This window comes from Symphodus melops, assembly GCF_947650265.1.
Source record: "Symphodus melops genome assembly, chromosome: 19".
In the NCBI taxonomy this organism is placed as follows: domain Eukaryota; kingdom Metazoa; phylum Chordata; class Actinopteri; order Labriformes; family Labridae; genus Symphodus; species Symphodus melops.
In genome coordinates, this window is record NC_136709.1 from 22,419,035 (window position 1) to 22,438,121 (window position 19,087).

Sequence of the window (19,087 nt, forward strand, 5' to 3'; positions counted from 1 at the left end):
TTTCATCTCATCTCATCTCTCATTTCATCTCATCTCATCTCTCATCTCATCTTTCAGCTGACACTCACCTGGATCGGAGGCATGAGAGAGAAGGCCGGGGCTGCTGACGCTAGCAGAGAGGAAATCTGGAGATGAGTGCTCCACCTTGTTGCCCTGCTCAGGTGTGCTCTGTCTGCGGGACACCTGACTCGGTCCGTTCTCGGAGTTGGGGAACCTTCGAACAGTCAGAGAGCGCTCGTCATTAAGGCCGAGCTCCTCTGACGAGCTGTTTAACCGTGGCTGCAGGAGAAAACACAGAAACCATGATTCATCAGTTCCTTTCACTTTAAACAAACTTATACAAAATGTTTTAGAGTTGAGAGTCTGACCTTTGGGGGCAGAGGAGGAGGCACTACAGGCTTCAGAGTCGAACTGAAATAGAGTTCATCAATAGTTTAAGAAAGATGTTACAAACAGAAACGTGATTTTATCCATCTTAACTTCACTCACAGTTCCACTTCTTCAAAAGCATCCTCCAAATGTGCCACGTGACCCCTGCGTGAACAGAGTCAAGTCAGATGTCTAATAACTTCATGTAACATCAAATGTTAGTAATTATAGTAACTACTGTGTGTGCAGTCGGAGTAGAATAAACCATCATGCTTCACAGCATGTGGTTAAGGTACGAATATGTCTAAATGGAGAAAATCTACCAAGTAACGTCGCTTTTCATAATATGAGACCTCACTCCAAGCGACACGTAGACTGTTGACTATCTACCATGAAGCCCAAATAAACAAAAATATAATAACGGAGTGGGGGGAGGGGGTTTAGGGTTATCGATGAAGTATCGAAACTTCTGTGTCACAAGACAGGCGTGAGAGAAAGGAATCCATCTATCTATCTAAAGATCACTGCAGAACAGGGTGAGGACAAGTTGAAGGGTCTATGGACCACATGAAGGGTGCACAGACCACACGAGGAGGGAAGGACCACATGAAGGGTGCACAGACCACACGAGGAGGGAAGGACCACATGAAGGGTGCACAGACCACACGAGGAGGGAAGGACCACATGAAGGGTGCACAGACCACACGAGGAGGGAAGGACCACATGAAGGGTGCACAGACCACACGAGGGGGGAAGGACCACCTGAAGGGTGCACAGACCACACGAGGAGGGAAGGACCACATGAAGGGTGCACAGACCACACGAGGAGGGAAGGACCACATGAAGGGTGCACAGACCACACGATGAGGGAAGGACCACATGAAGGGTGCACAGACCACACGAGGAGGGAAGGACCACATGAAGGGTGCACAGACCACACGAGGAGGGAAGGACCACATGAAGGGTGCACAGACCACACGAGGAGGGAAGGACCACATGAAGGGTGCACAGACCACACGAGGGGGGAAGGACCACATGAAGGGTGCACAGACCACACGAGGGGGGAAGGACCACATGAAGGGTGCACAGACCACACGAGGAGGGAAGGACCACATGAAGGGTGCACAGACCACACGAGGGGGGAAGGACCACATGAAGGGTGCACAGACCACACGAGGGGGGAAGGACCACCTGAAGGGTGCACAGACCACACGAGGAGGGAAGGACCACATGAAGGGTGCACAGACCACACGAGGAGGGAAGGACCACATGAAGGGTGCACAGACCACACGAGGGGGGAAGGACCACATGAAGGGTGCACAGACCACACGAGGGGGGAAGGACCACATGAAGGGTGCACAGACCACACGAGGGGGGAAGGACCACATGAAGGGTGCACAGACTATGTGAAATGTTCATGGACCACATGAAGGGTGCACAGACTATGTGAAATGTTCATGGACCACATGAAGGGTGCACAGACTATGTGAAATGTTCATGGACCACATGAAGGGTGCACAGACTATGTGAAATGTTCATGGACCACATGAAGGGTGCATGGATGACCTTGGGCGCTACAGCACACACAGGTTTAGTGTTACCGTTGGAACAACTCGTCCTCAACGCTTTTTAGAAGACTCCTTGGAGGGAGACGAGACAGACAGAGAGAGAGAGGACTGAAGTGCAGAGCAGTAAAAAGCAGACAGACAGGTGAGAAATGGCGACAGGTAAAAAAAACATTTCAGAGTGCAGATGGGCAGAGTGAGTTCATGCACAGACTCAGGTAAGCACCAGTGAAAGGTTAATAAAGGGTGGGGGGTGTTGCTATGGATTTCTTACCTGGAGGTTATTCCTCCCTCTGCAAAGGGACTCCACGGTGAAGGGAAGTCGTTATCTTTACTCACGTCCTGTGGAGACACATAAACAGAAGTAGACTAACGCCTTTATCTTCATTCTGAATTTGTATTTATATTTATTCCATATATATTAATTGCATTTATTATTTTATGAAAACAGCTAACACTGATGATAATCACCATCTCAGAGTGAGCTTCAGTTTCCTTCCTGAGTGGAGGTTCAAACTGGAGTTTGTCGACTGTAAATAAAGAGAGGGCACCACAACACAGAGCAAGGGGTACTGTTAGAGCGTCCCTCAGGTAACATGTAATCTCCTGTAAGAATAAACAAACTCGTCCTCAGCTCGGGTCCTGTGAAGGGAGAGTGTGAGGAGGAGGTTCCTCTGGGTCTGATCAGCTGTGAGAAATAAATAATCATCCTCAGAATCACATTCTCAAACCAATGGTCCGTCCCACAGTGTGCTTTATGAAGGAGAAAGACACGACTCCATAGACCCTCACAGACAATCATAGACCCCCACAGACAATCATAGACCCTCACAGACAATCATAGACCCTCATAGACCCCCACAGACAATCCTAGACCCTCATAGACAATCATAGACCCCCACAGACAATCATAGACCCCCACAGACAATCATAGACCCTCACAGACAATCATAGACCCCCACAGACAATCCTAGACCCTCATAGACCCCCACAGACAATCCTAGACCCTCATAGACCCCCACAGTCAATTCTAGACCCTCATAGACCCCCACAGACAATCATAGACCCTCATAGACCCCCACAGACAATCATAGACCCTCACAGACACAAACGTGAGTGAACATCTTCTTACCTCCTCCGTGCACACACACACACACACACACACACACACACACACACACACACACACACTTACAGTCGATCTCAGAGCGCGTCCTCTCGGCTCGCGCTTGCTTGTTGGTGGAACGGATGGTGTGTCTGACCGCAGAGGGGGGCTGGAACAGAGACAGGAAGAGGGACATGTTTGATTAGTCTTTAAATTACAGTGTTGATAACAAATGGACAAAGCTGGAGAGGAGCGAGACAAAAAGTTTCACTGGAGTCTCTTCCCTAAGAAGGACCTTCATAAAAACTGTGTTAGGAGAAAAACAAAAGCAGAAATTAGATTGTGAGGGGAACTCACAATCCCCGATAACAGTAAATATGAACGTTTGAGTCTGAGTGTGTCCCCCGTGTGTTCCTGCAGGGGGCGCTGGAGTCCCCCCGTGTGTCCCTGCAGGGGGCGCTGGAGTCCCCCGTGTGTCCCTGCAGGGGGCGCTGGAGTCCCATGGATGGCGGTCTCCGTGCTGGAAATGCTGTCTCAGGCTAACTTTGAGTCAAGCTAACGACAGGCTGAGAGCTGAGGCGGGTTTTAAACCTCCTGACAAACCGTTACACGGCGCCCACCTGTCAATCAGCTCAGCTACACGCCTTATTGTGAATAACTCTGATCCTTCATCCAATCAAAACTGCTGAGTCATCAAAACATTCCCCCCGTACAGTGTGTGTGGATGGAGACATGAGCTAATCACACCTATTTGGTTTTTTGAAGCAGGCTGTAAACATGTTCATGTCTGCTGTAAAAACAGGCTGTTTGAATGGGTGTGTATGTGACTTCCTGTGCTGCTGCAGCCAGCCTCTAGTGGACACTCCAGGTACTGCAGCCAGCCTCTAGTGGACACTCCAGGTACTGCAGGATGTTACACTTTGCATCGACAGTTGCCATGGCAACAAACAGACATATCGTTTAATTTAACAGAATCATATCAACTCTAACTTTATGTTCCATCTTTAAAACTTCAGATGAACCTTTTTACTGTTTTCTTCTGGTTTCCTGTCAGCGTTCAGCAGCATGTTGCTCCTCTGACACTTCAGACTACAGATTAGAATTCAATAAACTACAGATTCATGATCATGTCATAATAAGAGGCTCCTCCTGCTTTGGTGCACCTGTTTACCTCGAGGTCGTCGTCGTCCACCTCGCCGTAGGGCTGGTGGTTATCAGGGTTGTTCATCTTATCGAGGAGATCAACGGCCAGCCTTCTTGTCAAACCCGTCTGAGCCACGAACACGTGCTGCGAGCAAAGAGACGAATGGGACAATGTTACAGACGATATTTGCAGTCTCCTCGGCCGAACAGGAAGTAGTTCCAGTGCCGCCATGTTGAGGATCGTCCCAAAGCTCTTATAGCGAACGGAGGAGAGAGGATCGAGGAGACACGCCCCCTTCTCGTATATCACTCAGTGATTGGACGCTGCACAGGATCAGACTTCAGTTTAATAGGAGAGAAAAGAGGGAGATTAAAAAGAGGCTAAACGGAGCGTGGGACATTTAAACAGATGATGAACATCAGTGAGTTTGTAAAGAGTCACTCTGTGATGAGCTGCCATTAAAAAGAGTCTGACATGAAGATTAACAACCAAATATGAAGCTCGACAACTTCTATCAATACATCCTTCATCTTCATCATCCCTCACACTGTTTGAATGTCTGATGATGATGATGAAGGTCTGATCCCTCACACTGTCTGAATGTCTGATGATGATGATGAAGGTCTGATCCCTCACACTGTCTGAATGTCTGATGATGATGATGAAGGTCTGATCCCTCACACTGTTTGAATGTCTGATGAGGATGATGAAGGTCTGATCCCTCACACTGTTTGAATGTCTGATGATGATGATGAAGGTCTGATCCCTCACACTGTTTGAATGTCTGATGAGGATGATGAAGGTCTGATCCCTCACACTGTTTGAATGTCTGATGATGATGATGAAGGTTCAGTCCAAACTGATTAATAATAATCAATAATTATAGACAATTCAAAATGAAATCTTTGAGTCAGTAGAAACTGTCCTTTAGGTTTGAAACAGACTGCAGGTTGTTCTTCAGGTGTTTGTTATCAAGAGACACTGTAACTGTGTTTGATTAGAAATAATACAGTGTGTTTGATTGATTATAATAAAACTGATTTCCTCCTCCCCTCTCCCCTCCCCTCTCCCCTCCTCCCTCCCCTCTCCCCTCCTCCCTCCCCTCCCCTCTCCCCTCCTCCCTCCCCTCTCCTCTCCTCCCTCCCCTCCTCCCTCCCCTCCCTCCTTCACCTCCCCTCTCCCCTCCTCCCTCCCCTCTCCCCTCCTCCCTCCCCTCCCCTCTCCCCTCCTCCCTCCCCTCTCCTCTCCTCCCTCCCCTCCTCCCTCCCCTCCCTCCTTCACCTCCCCTCTCCCCTCCTCCCTCCCCTCCCCTCTCCCCTCCTCCCTCCCCTCCCCTCCCCTCTCCCCTCCTCTCCTCCCTCCCCTCCTCCCTCCCCTCCCTCCTTCACCTCCCCTCTCCCCTCCTCCCTCCCCTCCCCTCCCCTCTCCCCTCCTCCCTCCCCTCTCCCCTCCTCCCTCCCCTCCCTCCTCCGACCTCCCCTCACCTCCTCTCCCCTCCTTCACCTCCCCTCTCCCCTCCTCCCCTCTCCCCTCCTCCCTCCCCTCCCTCCTTCACCTCCCCTCTCCCCTCCTCCCTCCCCTCCCCTCTCCTCCCTCCCCTCCCCTCTCCCCTCCTCCCTCCCCTCTCCTCTCCCCTCCTCCCTCCCCTCCCCTCCTTCACCTCCCCTCTCCCCTCCCCTCTCCCCTCCTCCCTCCCCTCCCTCCTCCGACCTCCCCTCACCTCCTCCCTCCCCTCCCCTCCTTCACCTCCCCTCTCCCCTCCTCCCTCCCCTCCCCTCTCCTCTCCCCTCCTCCCTCCCCTCCCCTCTCCTCCCTCCCCTCTCCCCTCCTCCCTCTCCTCTCCCCTCCTCCCTCCCCTCCCCTCTCCTCTCCTCCCCTCTCCCTCTCCCTCCCCTCCTTCACCTCCCCTCTCCCCTCCTCCCCTCCTTCACCTCCCCTCTCCCCTCCTCCCTCCCCTCCCCTCTCCCCTCCTCCTCCCTCCTCCTCCCCTCCTCCCTCCCCTCTCCCCTCCTCCACCTCCCCTCTCCCCTCCTCCCTCCCCTCTCCCCTCCTCCTCCCTCCCCTCCCCTCCTTACCGACAGGAGCTTCTCAGCGGTCGGCCTCTTCTTTGGGTTCTTGGTCAGAGACACTTTGATGAAGTTGTGGAAGGCCGTGGACCTGCAGACAAACATCAGCTTGTAGTTTTTAAGGAAGGAGGAGATGCAGCAGGACAGCGAGGAGACAGCGAGGAGACAGCGAGGAGACAGCGAGGAGACAGCGAGGAGACAGAGAGGAGACAGCGAGGAGACAGAGAGGAGACAGCGAGGAGACAGCGAGGAGACAGCGAGGAGGGAAACTGCGTACCATTTGTTTTTGTCTTTGAGCTTGGGAGGCTGGAAGCTGCTCTTGGACATGAGAAACAAAGCCCTGAGGAAACAGAGACAGCTGTTAGATCTGACACATGGTGGGTTAGGGTTAGACCGGGCAGACCGGCGCTCTCACAAACCTCATGGGGTGAAGGTCAAACATCGGAGGCTGCAGCTCGGCCAGCTCGATGGACGTGATCCCCACCGCCCAGATGTCACACAGCTGGTTGTAGCCGCCATTTTTCTCCACTGCGGCCACTTCAGGAGCCATCCTATGAGACAAGACTGACCTCTGAACCAAGACCAGAGAGACACCTCCTCTGGACCAAGACCAGAGAGAGACCTCCTCTGAACCAAGACCAGAGAGACACCTCCTCTGGACCAAGACCAGAGAGAGACCTCCTCTGGACCAAGACCAGAGAGAGACCTCCTCTGAACCAAGACCAGAGAGAGACACCTCCTCTGAACCAAGACCAGAGAGAGACCTCCTCTGAACCAAGACCAGAGAGAGACCTCCTCTGGACCAAGACCAGAGAGAGACCTCCTCTGGACCAAGACCAGAGAGAGAGACCTCCTCTGGACCAAGACCAGAGAGAGACCTCCTCTGGACCAAGACCAGAGAGAGACCTCCTCTGAACCAAGACCAGAGAGACACCTCCTCTGGACCAAGACCAGAGAGAGACCTCCTCTGGACCAAGACCAGAGAGAGACCTCCTCTGAACCAAGACCAGAGAGAGACACCTCCTCTGAACCAAGACCAGAGAGAGACCTCCTCTGAACCAAGACCAGAGAGAGACCTCCTCTGGACCAAGACCAGAGAGACACCTCCTCTGGACCAAGACCAGAGAGAGAGACCTCCTCTGGACCAAGACCAGAGAGAGACACCTCCTCTGAACCAAGACCAGAGAGAGACACCTCCTCTGAATCAAGACCAGAGAGAGACCTCGTCTGGACCAAGACCAGAGAGAGACCTCGTCTGGACCAAGACCAGAGAGAGACCTCCTCTGGACCAAGACCAGAGAGAGACCTCCTCTGGACCAAGACCAGAGAGAGACACCTCCTCTGGACCAAGACCAGAGAGAGACACCTCCTCTGAACCAAGACCAGAGAGAGACACCTCCTCTGAATCAAGACCAGAGAGAGACCTCCTCTGGACCAAGACCAGAGAGAGACCTCCTCTGGACCAAGACCAGAGAGACACCTCCTCTGAACCAAGACCAGAGAGAGACACCTCCTCTGGACCAAGACCAGAGAGACACCTCCTCTGGACCAAGACCAGAGAGACACCTCCTCTGGACCAAGACCAGAGAGAGACACCTCCTCTGAACCAAGACCAGAGAGAGACACCTCCTCTGAACCAAGACCAGAGAGAGACCTCGTCTGGACCAAGACCAGAGAGAGACCTCGTCTGGACCAAGACCAGAGAGAGACCTCCTCTGGACCAAGACCAGAGAGAGACCTCCTCTGGACCAAGACCAGAGAGACACCTCCTCTGAACCAAGACCAGAGAGAGACACCTCCTCTGAACCAAGACCAGAGAGAGACCTCGTCTGGACCAAGACCAGAGAGAGACCTCGTCTGGACCAAGACCAGAGAGAGACCTCCTCTGGACCAAGACCAGAGAGAGACCTCCTCTGGACCAAGACCAGAGAGACACCTCCTCTGAACCAAGACCAGAGAGAGACACCTCCTCTGGACCAAGACCAGAGAGAGACACCTCCTCTGGACCAAGACCAGAGAGAGACACCTCCTCTGAACCAAGACCAGAGAGAGACACCTCCTCTGGACCAAGACCAGAGAGAGACACCTCCTCTGGACCAAGACCAGAGAGAGACACCTCCTCTGGACCAAGACCAGAGAAAGACCTCCTCTGGACCAAGACCAGAGAGAGACCTCCTCTGAACCAAGACCAGAGAGACACCTCCTCTGGACCAAGACCAGAGAGAGACCTCCTCTGGACCAAGACCAGAGAGAGACCTCCTCTGAACCAAGACCAGAGAGACACCTCCTCTGGACCAAGACCAGAGAGAGACCTCCTCTGAACCAAGACCAGAGAGACACCTCCTCTGGACCAAGACCAGAGAGACACCTCCTCTGGACCAAGACCAGAGAGAGACCTCCTCTGGACCAAGACCAGAGAGAGACCTCCTCTGAACCAAGACCAGAGAGACACCTCCTCTGGACCAAGACCAGAGAGACACCTCCTCTGGACCAAGACCAGAGAGAGACCTCCTCTGGACCAAGACCAGAGAGACACCTCCTCTGAACCAAGACCAGAGAGACACCTCCTCTGGACCAAGACCAGAGACCTGACCAATGAAAACTCACCAGTAAGGCGTGCCGATGAAAGACTTCCTCTTGGCGATGGTCGCCGTTATTTTGGCGGCGACTCCGAAGTCAGCTGTAAGGAAGGGGGACAGGACTTTTGTTTTTACAGTGTCGTGCAGCTGACGACTTAAAGATGCTGAAGACCAGCTTACCTAACTTCACGTCCCCGTTGTCTGTGAGAAGGATGTTGGCGCCCTGCGAGAAAACAACAACATTACACTGAGAAGAAACAAAGGAACCGTTTTACTCATCGAAGGACCGACACTAAAACACGACAGAGACAGAGATGGTTAAACGCCACATTTCCGTCCCGACAGGTTACTTTATGTGGCGTGCAGAAGTCGACCAGGGGTCACACTAAAGGTCGACGCTGAGTTTGAGCTTTGAACGGTTACTGTCAGTGTGACAGCTCCAAGCTTCCTGCGCTCTGTGGTGGCGCCCTGGGGTGGGCGCCATGTCTTCACCTCTATGACCTCACAGCCTGACCTCCTCAGGAGGCGTGCTAGCTTGTGTATCATTAGAGCGAGTGTTGGTACCTTGATGTCACGGTGCATCTTGCCTTTGCTGTGCAGATATCCCAGACCCTGTGAGACAGAGACAGTCTGTGAGACGTCTGAGGAACCTTCAGGATCTTCAGGATCCTGCACAAACCAGCAGCAGTTACCTGGATCGTCTCTCTGCAGACGTAGGCGATCTGAAGCTCCGACAGAGGCCCCGTCACTGAAACATGAAACTTTCATATCACATGTCATGAACAGGTGAAGGATGGTTCAGATGAAACAGGAGGCTCACCGTGGTAGATGTCCTGCAGGGATCCTCCTCCACAGTACTCCATACAGATCCACAGCTTCTCCCGACTGAGCAGAGATACGCAGGTTATGATGGCGTTCAGCAGACTGTGCACACGTTTCTATAAACAGAGCGCTCGAATGGTTCTCCCTCACTAGACGGCTGAACAAATTATTGATTATTTTATAATTTGAGGGTTCAATGAGTACGATTCAGGCCTGCAGATAATGTTCAATAAAAAGTGACTGATCACCAATCTGAATTTAGATTTCAGTCTGGTAGTTTTTTTGAAACACACGACTCCTGTTTCATCAGGGTCGTGGGTCGGCGTGTTTCTGGCGAACATTAACTGAGCTGGTGAGACCGATCGTCTCTGAGCACAGAGCGCCGTAGACGCATCACAGGCCAGGTTCCAGTTCAACCTGCTGGAAGTCTGAGAAGGCGGAGCCGCCTACTTCCTGTCAGAGACCAGACGTGTGACTCATCACTGACAGGTTAGGTGAGTCTCTGACAGTCTTACCACAGGTAGCTCCCAAAGTAGGCCACGATGTTGTGGTGCATGCATTCCTTCACCATGAAGATTTCCTGCTGGATGATGGAGAAGTCGTCTCCTAGAAAACAAACAAATGTTTCAGTTTCCATTTGAAGACACAAGCGAACCATCAGCCCACCACCGGCTTACGACAGGCACCAGAGACCCTGCGACCACAGCTCAGGTCAGAGGTGGAGAACATGGTCCACTCGGACTCCATGTCTCCAGCCTCCTCTAGGATCAGGAGGAGCTGGGTTCCAGAGTCCAAGCCATGCGTGGAGGTGTACCGACTACATCTAGCCGGTACCTCTCGACCTCCCGCACAAGCTCAGGCTCCTCCCCCCCCCCCAGTGAGGTGATCGGGTGGCCAAGGCCCCGCCGTCCGATCCACACTGCACCTCTACGGTTTCCTATGTGGGAGATAAGTTCACAGGAAGACGGGCCCGCATTGTCAGTTCGGGCTGAGCCCCTTTCTTTATGGGGGTTTTGAACTGCTTTTGGTCTGACCCATCACCTAGGTCCTGCTTGCTTGGGAGACCCTACTGGGGGCATAAAGCCCTGGACAACATAGCTGCTAGGATCAGTCGGGTACCCCACCACGATAAGGTAACAGGTCTGAGGCAGCTGACGGGTACCGGCAGGCCAGGCGTGCTGCAGCCCGGGCTGACCAACACAAGCTGACCTCACCTGGGGGTGTAGTCGGACGGTGGAAGGAATACTTCGAGGATCTCCTCAATCCCACCGTCACGTCTTCCACTGAGGAAGCAGAGACCGAGTCCTCAGAGGTGGACTCGTCCATCACCCAAGCCGAAGTCACTGAGGTAGTTGGCGAGCTCCTCGGTGGCGAGGCTCCGGGGGTGGATGAGATTCACCACGAGTATCTAAAGTCTCTGGATGTGCAGCAGCTGTCATGGCTGACGAGTCTCTGTAACATCACATGGAGGTCGAGGACAGGGTCTCTGGACTGGCAGACCGGGGTGGTGGTCCCACACATAGAGTCACACACACACACACACACATACAGAGTCACACACATAGTCACACACACACACACACACACACACACACACACAGTCACACACATAGTCACACACACACACACACACACAGAGTCACACACACACACACACACACACACACACACACACACACAGTAAAGCAGTAAGGGGGGTAATCCTCTCAGACTGCTCAGAGCAGCAGCTCACTGTGAACCTTCATCAGGACGACGAGATTATTACACCAAGCTTTGACATAAGACCCAGAGGGGGGTGAGAGAGACTACTGTAGGGGGGCGGGGCTAGAAAGAGAGACTCATGTAGAGGGGGAGGTTGAGAGAGCGAGGGAGACTTCTGGTCCTGTGCCCTGGTCCTGTGCAATGGTCCTGTACCCTGTTCCTGTGCCCTGGTCCTGTGCCCTGGTCCTGTGCCCTGGTCCTGTGCCCTGTTCCTGTGCCCTGGTCCTGTGCCCTGATCCTGTGCCCTGATCCTGTGCCCTGGTCCTGTGCCCTGGTCCTGTGCAATGGTCCTGTGCAATGGTCCTGTGCAATGGTCCTGTACCCTGTTCCTGTACCCTGTTCCTGTACCCTGTTCCTGTGCCCTGTTCCTGTGCCCTGTTACTGTGCAATGGTCCTGTACCCTGTTCCTGTACCCTGTTCCTGTTCCCTGTTCCTGTGCCCTGTTCCTGTGCCCTGTTACTGTGCAATGGTCCTGTACCCTGTTCCTGTGCCCTGTTCCTGTTCCCTGTTCCTGTGCCCTGTTCCTGTGCCCTGGTCCTGTGCCCTGTTCCTGTACCCTGGTCCTGTACCCTGTTCCTGTACCCTGTTCCTGTACCCTGTTCCTGTGCCCTGGTCCTGTACCCTGTTCCTGTGCCCTGTTCCTGTGCAATGGTCCTGTGCAATGGTCCTGTACCCTGTTCCTGTGCCCTGGTCCTGTGCCCTGTTCATGTGCCCTGGTCCTGTACCCTGTTCCTGTGCCCTGGTCCTGTGCCCTGTTCCTGTGCCCTGTTCCTGTGCCCTGTTCCTGTGCCCTGGTCCTGTGCCCTGTTCCTGTGCAATGGTCCTGTGCCCTGGTCCTGTGCCCTGGTCCTGTGCCCTGGTCCTGTGCAATGGTCCTGTGCCCTGGTCCTGTGCCCTGATCCTGTGCCCTGATCCTGTGCCCTGTTCCTGTGCCCTGGTCCTGTGCCCTGATCCTGTGCCCTGGTCTTGTGCCCTGGTCCTGTGCCCTGATCCTGTGCCCTGTTCCTGTGCCCTGGTCCTGTGCCCTGATCCTGTGCCCTGGTCTTGTGCCCTGGTCCTGTGCCCTGATCCTGTGCCCTGTTCCTGTGCCCTGATCCTGTGCCCTGGTCCTGTGCCCTGATCCTGTGCCCTGTTCCTGTGCCCTGGTCCTGTGCCCTGATCCTGTGCCCTGTTCCTGTGCCCTGGTCCTGTGCCCTGATCCTGTGCCCTGGTCTTGTGCCCTGGTCCTGTGCCCTGATCCTGTGCCCTGTTCCTGTGCCCTGGTCCTGTGCCCTGATCCTGTGCCCTGGTCCTGTGCCCTGGTCCTGTGCCCTGATCCTGTGCCCTGGTCCTGTGCCCTGATCCTGTGCCCTGGTCCTGTGCCCTGATCCTGTGCCCTGTTCCTGTGCCCTGGTCCTGTGCCCTGATCCTGTGCCCTGTTCCTGTGCCCTGATCCTGTGCCCTGATCCTGTGCCCATATATATATATATATATTTAATATTGCGACCATCTTTCTTACCCGGCTCCAGTTTGATGATCTTCACGGCAGCCAGCTCTCCAGTTTGAATGTTTCGAGCCTGAAAAACACAGAAAGCTTTACAGACCCATATAGAGCTGGCTAAACACTGAAGCTACAGTGTCCACCACATGCAGAGCTGGCTAAACACTGAAGCTACAGTGTCCACCACATGCAGAGCTGGCTAAACACTGAAGCTACAGTGTCCACCACATGCAGAGCTGGCTAAACACTGAAGCTACAGTGTCCACCACATGCAGAGCTGGCTAAACACTGAAGCTACAGTGTCCACCACATGCAGAGCTGTGTGAGAGGAGGGGGGGAGACAGCTCTCTGTGACGATTAGACTACAGTGCTCATTTTAAACTCTAGGGGGCGGAGTGGTGGTAAAAACAAGGAGCCGGGCCTGGCAGAGCTGGGTCAGACTGGTGTTGTCGGTGCTGATTGTCTATGGACACAGACGTAGAGTCCATGTGCTGCCAGAAATTTCCAAGATGCCTTTTTCCTTCTGGATTTCTCAAAATCAATCGAGGAAACGGCCGTCTGTAAATAAAGCTGCTGCTCATGTGCACTTCATAATTTAGAAACTCTTTTTTCCCATGTGTGTGAATGCATCATAAATTCCTCTTCTTCAGTGGGAGTGTCCTGCGGTGCTGTGCATTCTGGGAGTTGTTGTCTTTCATCCACATGAGCCAAAAAGAAACTTTCTACGTTCGGTCTAGAAAGTTCCAACTTCAAATGTTTGACATTCCTTTGACAGACGTGTCCTTTTAAACACGCCGACCTACATACGCTCCTTTTCCGTCTTTCTTTCAGCTTCATGTCAGAAACAGTCACACTCGTCTCCCTCCATCGTTTCTGAACTTTCTATTTTTAAGTCGCTTATGTTGACTTCTAAATCCAGGTCAAGACGGGATGCTGTCTAATCCACGTGGCCCCTCTGAGCACACACGAGGCTCCGACACGCAGATTAACACAGAATGATGAAGAGCTTTTAACATATTCAGGTCCCGTTTCCACGGAGACGCTGTGACAGTAAAACTAAACAGTTGAGTATCAGATTGGCCTTTCGTTCACACGGCGTCGGTGTCACGACTCTCTGGCTGCGATGACCTCACCACACCTCCCCCCGTACATGTGGACATGCTCAGTAGTCCAGAACAAACATAAACAACAATGGCGGCTGATTCTCTTGTGCTCTGAGCTTCAGCAGCTCGTTGTATAAACAGAACCTTGATATGAGACATCGTGTGTGTCGCCGCCCAAAGAGCATCGAACACCTGCAGCAAACAGTTCGACCTTTACCCGAGCACAGGGCGACCATACGCAGGGCAACCATACGCAGGGCGACCATACGCAGGGCGACCATACGCAGGGCGACCATATGCAGCGTTTAGCTAAGACCTGGGAGAACTCGCCGCACAGGGCGACCATACGCAGGGCGACCATACGCAGGGCGACCATACGCAGGGCGACCATACGCAGCGTTTAGCTAAGACCTGGGAGAACTCGCCGCACAGGGCGACCATACGCAGGGCGACCATACGCAGGGCGACCATACGCAGCGTTTAGCTAAGACCTGGGAGAACTCGCCGCACAGGGCGACCATACGCAGCGTTTAGCTAAGACCTGGGAGAACTCGCCGCACAGGGCGCCATACGCAGCGTTTAGCTAAGACCTGGGAGAACTCGCCGCACAGGGCGCCATACGCAGCGTTTAGCTAAGACCTGGGAGAACTCGCCGCACAGGGCGCCATACGCAGCGTTTAGCTAAGACCTGGGAGAACTCGCCGCTAAACAGGATGTTGTGGAGGAAGTGGTTGTACTGGTGAGTGTCGCGCTGTAAAGTTCCACTGCCCACTACTGGCCGGGCGTGAGAACTACATGGTTTTCACTCAGAGACCTGCCGTGTAGACGGTCTGTAGTTTGAATTCGGAGTGGAGTCGTTTCGATGCGTTTCTGTCACAGCGTCTCCGTGGAAACGGGACCTCAGACTGATGTCAGACAACCTTCATCACTTCCTCAAACCAACCAATCAACATCAACCAGGAAACAGAAGTGAGACACTGAAGGCCTTTCACTACCTGAAGGGGGACTGAAGGGGGACTGAAGGGGGTCTGAAGAAGGACTGAAGGGGGACTGAAGGGGGTCTGAAGGGGGACTGAAGGGGGACTGAAGAAGGACTGAAGGGGGTCTGAAGAAGGACTGGAGGGGGACTGAAGGGGGGTCTAAAGGAGGCCTGAAGAAGGACTGAAGGAGAACTGAAGGGGATCTGAAGGGTCACATGTCAATGTATGTGAGGGTCAAGTCATGGTAGGGTCAGAGGTCAGAGGTGCGGAGCAGACTCATTCACTTTACCTTGTAGACGTCTCCGTACGTTCCACTGCCGACCCTCTGAATGAGCTCAAAGTCATGTTGGGGGTTTCTCCTCTGGATTTCTCCACTTGGCCTGGGAAAGAGATCCATGATGGCTTGAACCAATCGAATGTTTACATTTAGTTGGCCTGATCAGATGTGGAGGCGTGTTCTGATAAAGCTGAGATCCTGAATATTAATGAAGCAGGGTTTACTCAGACCGTCCTTCTGTTGGATCCACGTCCTGAGGAAGAGACGTTAAAGAACAAAGGAAATCAAACTCTGAAACAGATTCTTTTCTCTTTACTCACAAAGATGCAGGTGTGTTTATGTTATAATGTTAAAGTGGTCCAGGAAGTAGTCAGTAATAACAGGTGTGTTTATGTTATAATGTTAAAGTGGTCCAGGAAGTAGTCAGTAATAACAGGTGTGTTTATGTTATAATGTTAAAGTGGTCCAGGAAGTAGTCAGTAATAACAGGTGTGTTTATGTTATAATGTTAAAGTGGTCCAGGAAGTAGTCAGTAATAACAGGTGTGTTTATGTTATAATGTTAAAGTGGTCCAGGAAGTAGTCAGTAATAACAGGTGTGTTTATGTTATAATGTTAAAGTGGTCCAGGAAGTAGTCAGTAATAACAGGTGTGTTTATGTTATAATGTTAAAGTGGTCCAGGAAGTAGTCAGTGGTGTGTTTACAGTGAACTGCCTGATAAAGTTACTTAATCTGTCTGTTGTTGCCTGACCCCACCTGTCTATCTGTCTGTCTGTCTCTGTCTCTGTCTCTGTCTCTGACCTAGCATGAAGATACAGTTACCTGAAGCTCGCGCTCTAAGATAAGTCAGCTGTAGGTGACGTGACTCTTCGGTCACTCCAGTAAATAGTCGGGTCCAGAGAGGGGAGCTAACGGCTAAAGCTAACTAGCTAAGCTGCTAACTAGATCCGTTTTTACCTTTCACGCTGCTAACACCGCGGAGGATCCCGGTCTGCATCTTTAACCCGGTTCCGGGACCAGTCAGGGTTCGGTGGCGTCGAATAATCGGTGACAAAGTAAAAATGGAGACTCTTTGGTAACCGAGGAAACTGTGATAAAGTTGAGTAGAGAATCCGTGAGAAGAGTTACCGTCTTCTTTAATTACTCAAACTTTTTAATAAATGCTGAAAACACTCTGATCGTTAATTAATCTGATTGTTGTTTCTGCTCAGTTTAAAACATCAATGTGTTTAATCTGTGAGAGGAGCAGATATCCTGCTGCTGCTGCTGCTGCGTTCATGGTCAGCTCGGAACATCCAGTTTCAAAACACCGTTACGAGTGAGAGAAATATACAGGAGGGTAACACATTACAGGTGAAACATACAGGTGTCTGACACATTACAGGTGAAACATACAGGTGTCTGACACATTACAGGTGAAACATACAGGTGTCTGACACATTACAGGTGAAACATACAGGTGTCTGACACATTACAGGTGAAACATACAGGTGAAACACATTACAGGTGAAACATACAGGTGTCTGACACATTACAGGTGAAACACATTACAGGTGAAACACATTACAGGTGAAACATACAGGTGTCTGACACATTACAGGTAAAACATACAGGTGTCTGACACATTACAGGTGAAACATACAGGTGTCTGACACATTACAGGTAAAACATACAGGTGTCTGACACATTACAGGTAAAACATACAGGTGTCTGACACATTACAGGTAAAACATACAGGTGTCTGACACATTACAGGTAAAACATACAGGTGTCTGACACATTACAGGTGAAACATACAGGTGTCTGACACATTACAGGTAAAACATACAGGTGTCTGACACATTACAGGTGAAACATACAGGTGTCTGACACATTACAGGTGAAACATACAGGTGTCTGACACATTACAGGTAAAACATACAGGTGTCTGACACATTACAGGTGAAACATACAGGTGTCTGACACATTACAGGTGAAACATACAGGTGTCTGACACATTACAGGTAAAACATACAGGTGTCTGACACATTACAGGTAAAACATACAGGTGTCTGACACATTACAGGTAATATAGTGTAACGGTTCATGTTGTAAAGTGCGTGTGTGTGTAATGTGTTCATAATTCCGATTATGTGGAGAGTCAGTAAATGCACCAGAGAGAACGTGCTGAGTGGCTGTAGGGGAGAGAGTTGGATTGTTACGGCAAGTTGTGTTGTTCGCTGCTGTAAACGGCGTGGTCACGGCCGACAGTGACCGGGTTCATTAAAAGCTATTAATTGAACACTCTCGTCATCCTTAACGTCCGTACGGACGCTACAATATGTTTATTTAGTTTATTGATTTATTTGGGGACAGTGCATGTTAATTAATAGCTGTAACGATAACAGTTGTAAAAGATGCCAGATAATAGTAAAACTGCTAGTTTCCATCTGTTGTCGCTAGGCAGGTTTGACAGCATTAATCTGACTTTTTATTAAATGTGATCCTCATATCACTCCTAATTGTTTTGTCTTGACTGACTCCACAATCTTTGAGCTATTTACGATGGTACGTGAAGGCACCTCCTTCACCGCCCCCTGCCGGCCGTAAGAAAGCATCGTCAATTAGACTGAATGAGGGTTTGATTCACCTGAAACACGTGACATGTCAGCTGTCTGTAGGAGGGTTACACGATGATGTTAATAATAATAATAATAATAATAATAAACTATTAAACACGTTTATTATTCGCTCTGCTGCTGAACACACCGAGCTTGACTGGAAACAGACAACAGCGCCCCCCAGCGGAATGTTTGGACCCTGCATCACACTTGGAATAATAACAAAAACCCCTCCATCATCCTCCTCCTCCTGATGCGAGCATCACAGAGCATCCTCCCGAACCTCCCGATACTCATGACCGCCGAGCAGGGCCGCTGATCACCGGACACAGAAAGACACCGGGACACCGGGACACCGGGAAGATGGCGAAGCACCGCAAAGAGCGAGACAGCTGGGGTGAGTGTACGTACGGCTTCTCTTTGACGCAGAGACTCCATGATGAAGATCATCTTCACAGCTCATCGCGAGGCCGCCGCGCGCACAAAGAGCAGCGTTATATCATTACGTTAAAAACACGATGACATCATCATTATTAAGACTCGCGTGATGATTATTAAGGGTTTAATGGTGATCGGTACTTCCGGCCTGTAAATAACCTCTCCTTCATCATCCCTACCTTCATCATCCTCACCTTCATCATCCTCACCTTCATCATCCCTACCTTCATCATCCCTACCTTCATCATCCTCACCTTCATCATCCCTACCTTCATCATCCTCACCTTCATCATCCTCACCTTCATCATCCTCACCTTCATCATCCTCACCTTCATCATCCTCACCTTCATCATCCCTACCTTCATCATCCCTACCTTCATCATCCTCACCCTTCATCATCCTCACCTTCATCATCCTCACCTTCATCATCCCTACCTTCATCATCCTCAACCTTCATCATCCCTACCTTCATCATCCTACCTTCATCATCCTCACCTTCATCATCCCTACCTTCATCATCCTCACCTTCATCATCCCTACCTCATCATCCTCACCTTCATCATCCCTACCTTCATCATCCCTACCTTCATCATCCTCACCTTCATCATCCCTACCTTCATCATCCCTACCTTCATCATCCTCACCTTCATCATCCTCACCTTCATCATCCCTACCTTCATCATCCCTACCTTCATCATCCTCACCTTCATCATCCCTACCTTCATCATCCTCACCTTCATCATCCTCACCTTCATCATCCTCACCTTCATCATCCTCACCTTCATCATCCCTACCTTC

The 19,087-nt window shown here is 51.4% G+C and overlaps 2 protein-coding genes across 2 annotated transcripts in view; one reads left to right on the forward strand and one right to left on the reverse strand.

Moving 5' to 3' along the window:
- map4k5 (mitogen-activated protein kinase kinase kinase kinase 5) overlaps positions 1-16,544 on the reverse strand; it is a 32,156-nt gene extending 15,612 nt beyond the window's left edge. Inside the window, exons 1-19 of the mRNA XM_079369953.1 lie at positions 16,209-16,544; positions 15,264-15,504; positions 12,910-12,967; positions 10,166-10,256; positions 9,649-9,713; positions 9,521-9,576; positions 9,393-9,440; positions 9,009-9,051; positions 8,857-8,929; positions 6,669-6,800; positions 6,527-6,589; positions 6,259-6,340; positions 4,211-4,327; positions 3,130-3,208; positions 2,406-2,464; positions 2,209-2,276; positions 490-534; positions 369-411; positions 69-279 (exon numbers count right to left, since the gene is read on the reverse strand). Coding sequence (XP_079226079.1) covers positions 69-279; positions 369-411; positions 490-534; positions 2,209-2,276; positions 2,406-2,464; positions 3,130-3,208; positions 4,211-4,327; positions 6,259-6,340; positions 6,527-6,589; positions 6,669-6,800; positions 8,857-8,929; positions 9,009-9,051; positions 9,393-9,440; positions 9,521-9,576; positions 9,649-9,713; positions 10,166-10,256; positions 12,910-12,967; positions 15,264-15,371 — 1,441 coding nt within the window. The 5' untranslated portion in view covers positions 15,372-15,504; positions 16,209-16,544. The remainder of the gene's footprint in view (positions 1-68; positions 280-368; positions 412-489; positions 535-2,208; positions 2,277-2,405; positions 2,465-3,129; positions 3,209-4,210; positions 4,328-6,258; positions 6,341-6,526; positions 6,590-6,668; positions 6,801-8,856; positions 8,930-9,008; positions 9,052-9,392; positions 9,441-9,520; positions 9,577-9,648; positions 9,714-10,165; positions 10,257-12,909; positions 12,968-15,263; positions 15,505-16,208) is intronic.
- atl1 (atlastin GTPase 1) overlaps positions 1-19,087 on the forward strand; it is a 170,355-nt gene that overhangs the window by 141,327 nt on the left and 9,941 nt on the right. The gene's annotated exons all lie outside the window — the stretch shown is intronic.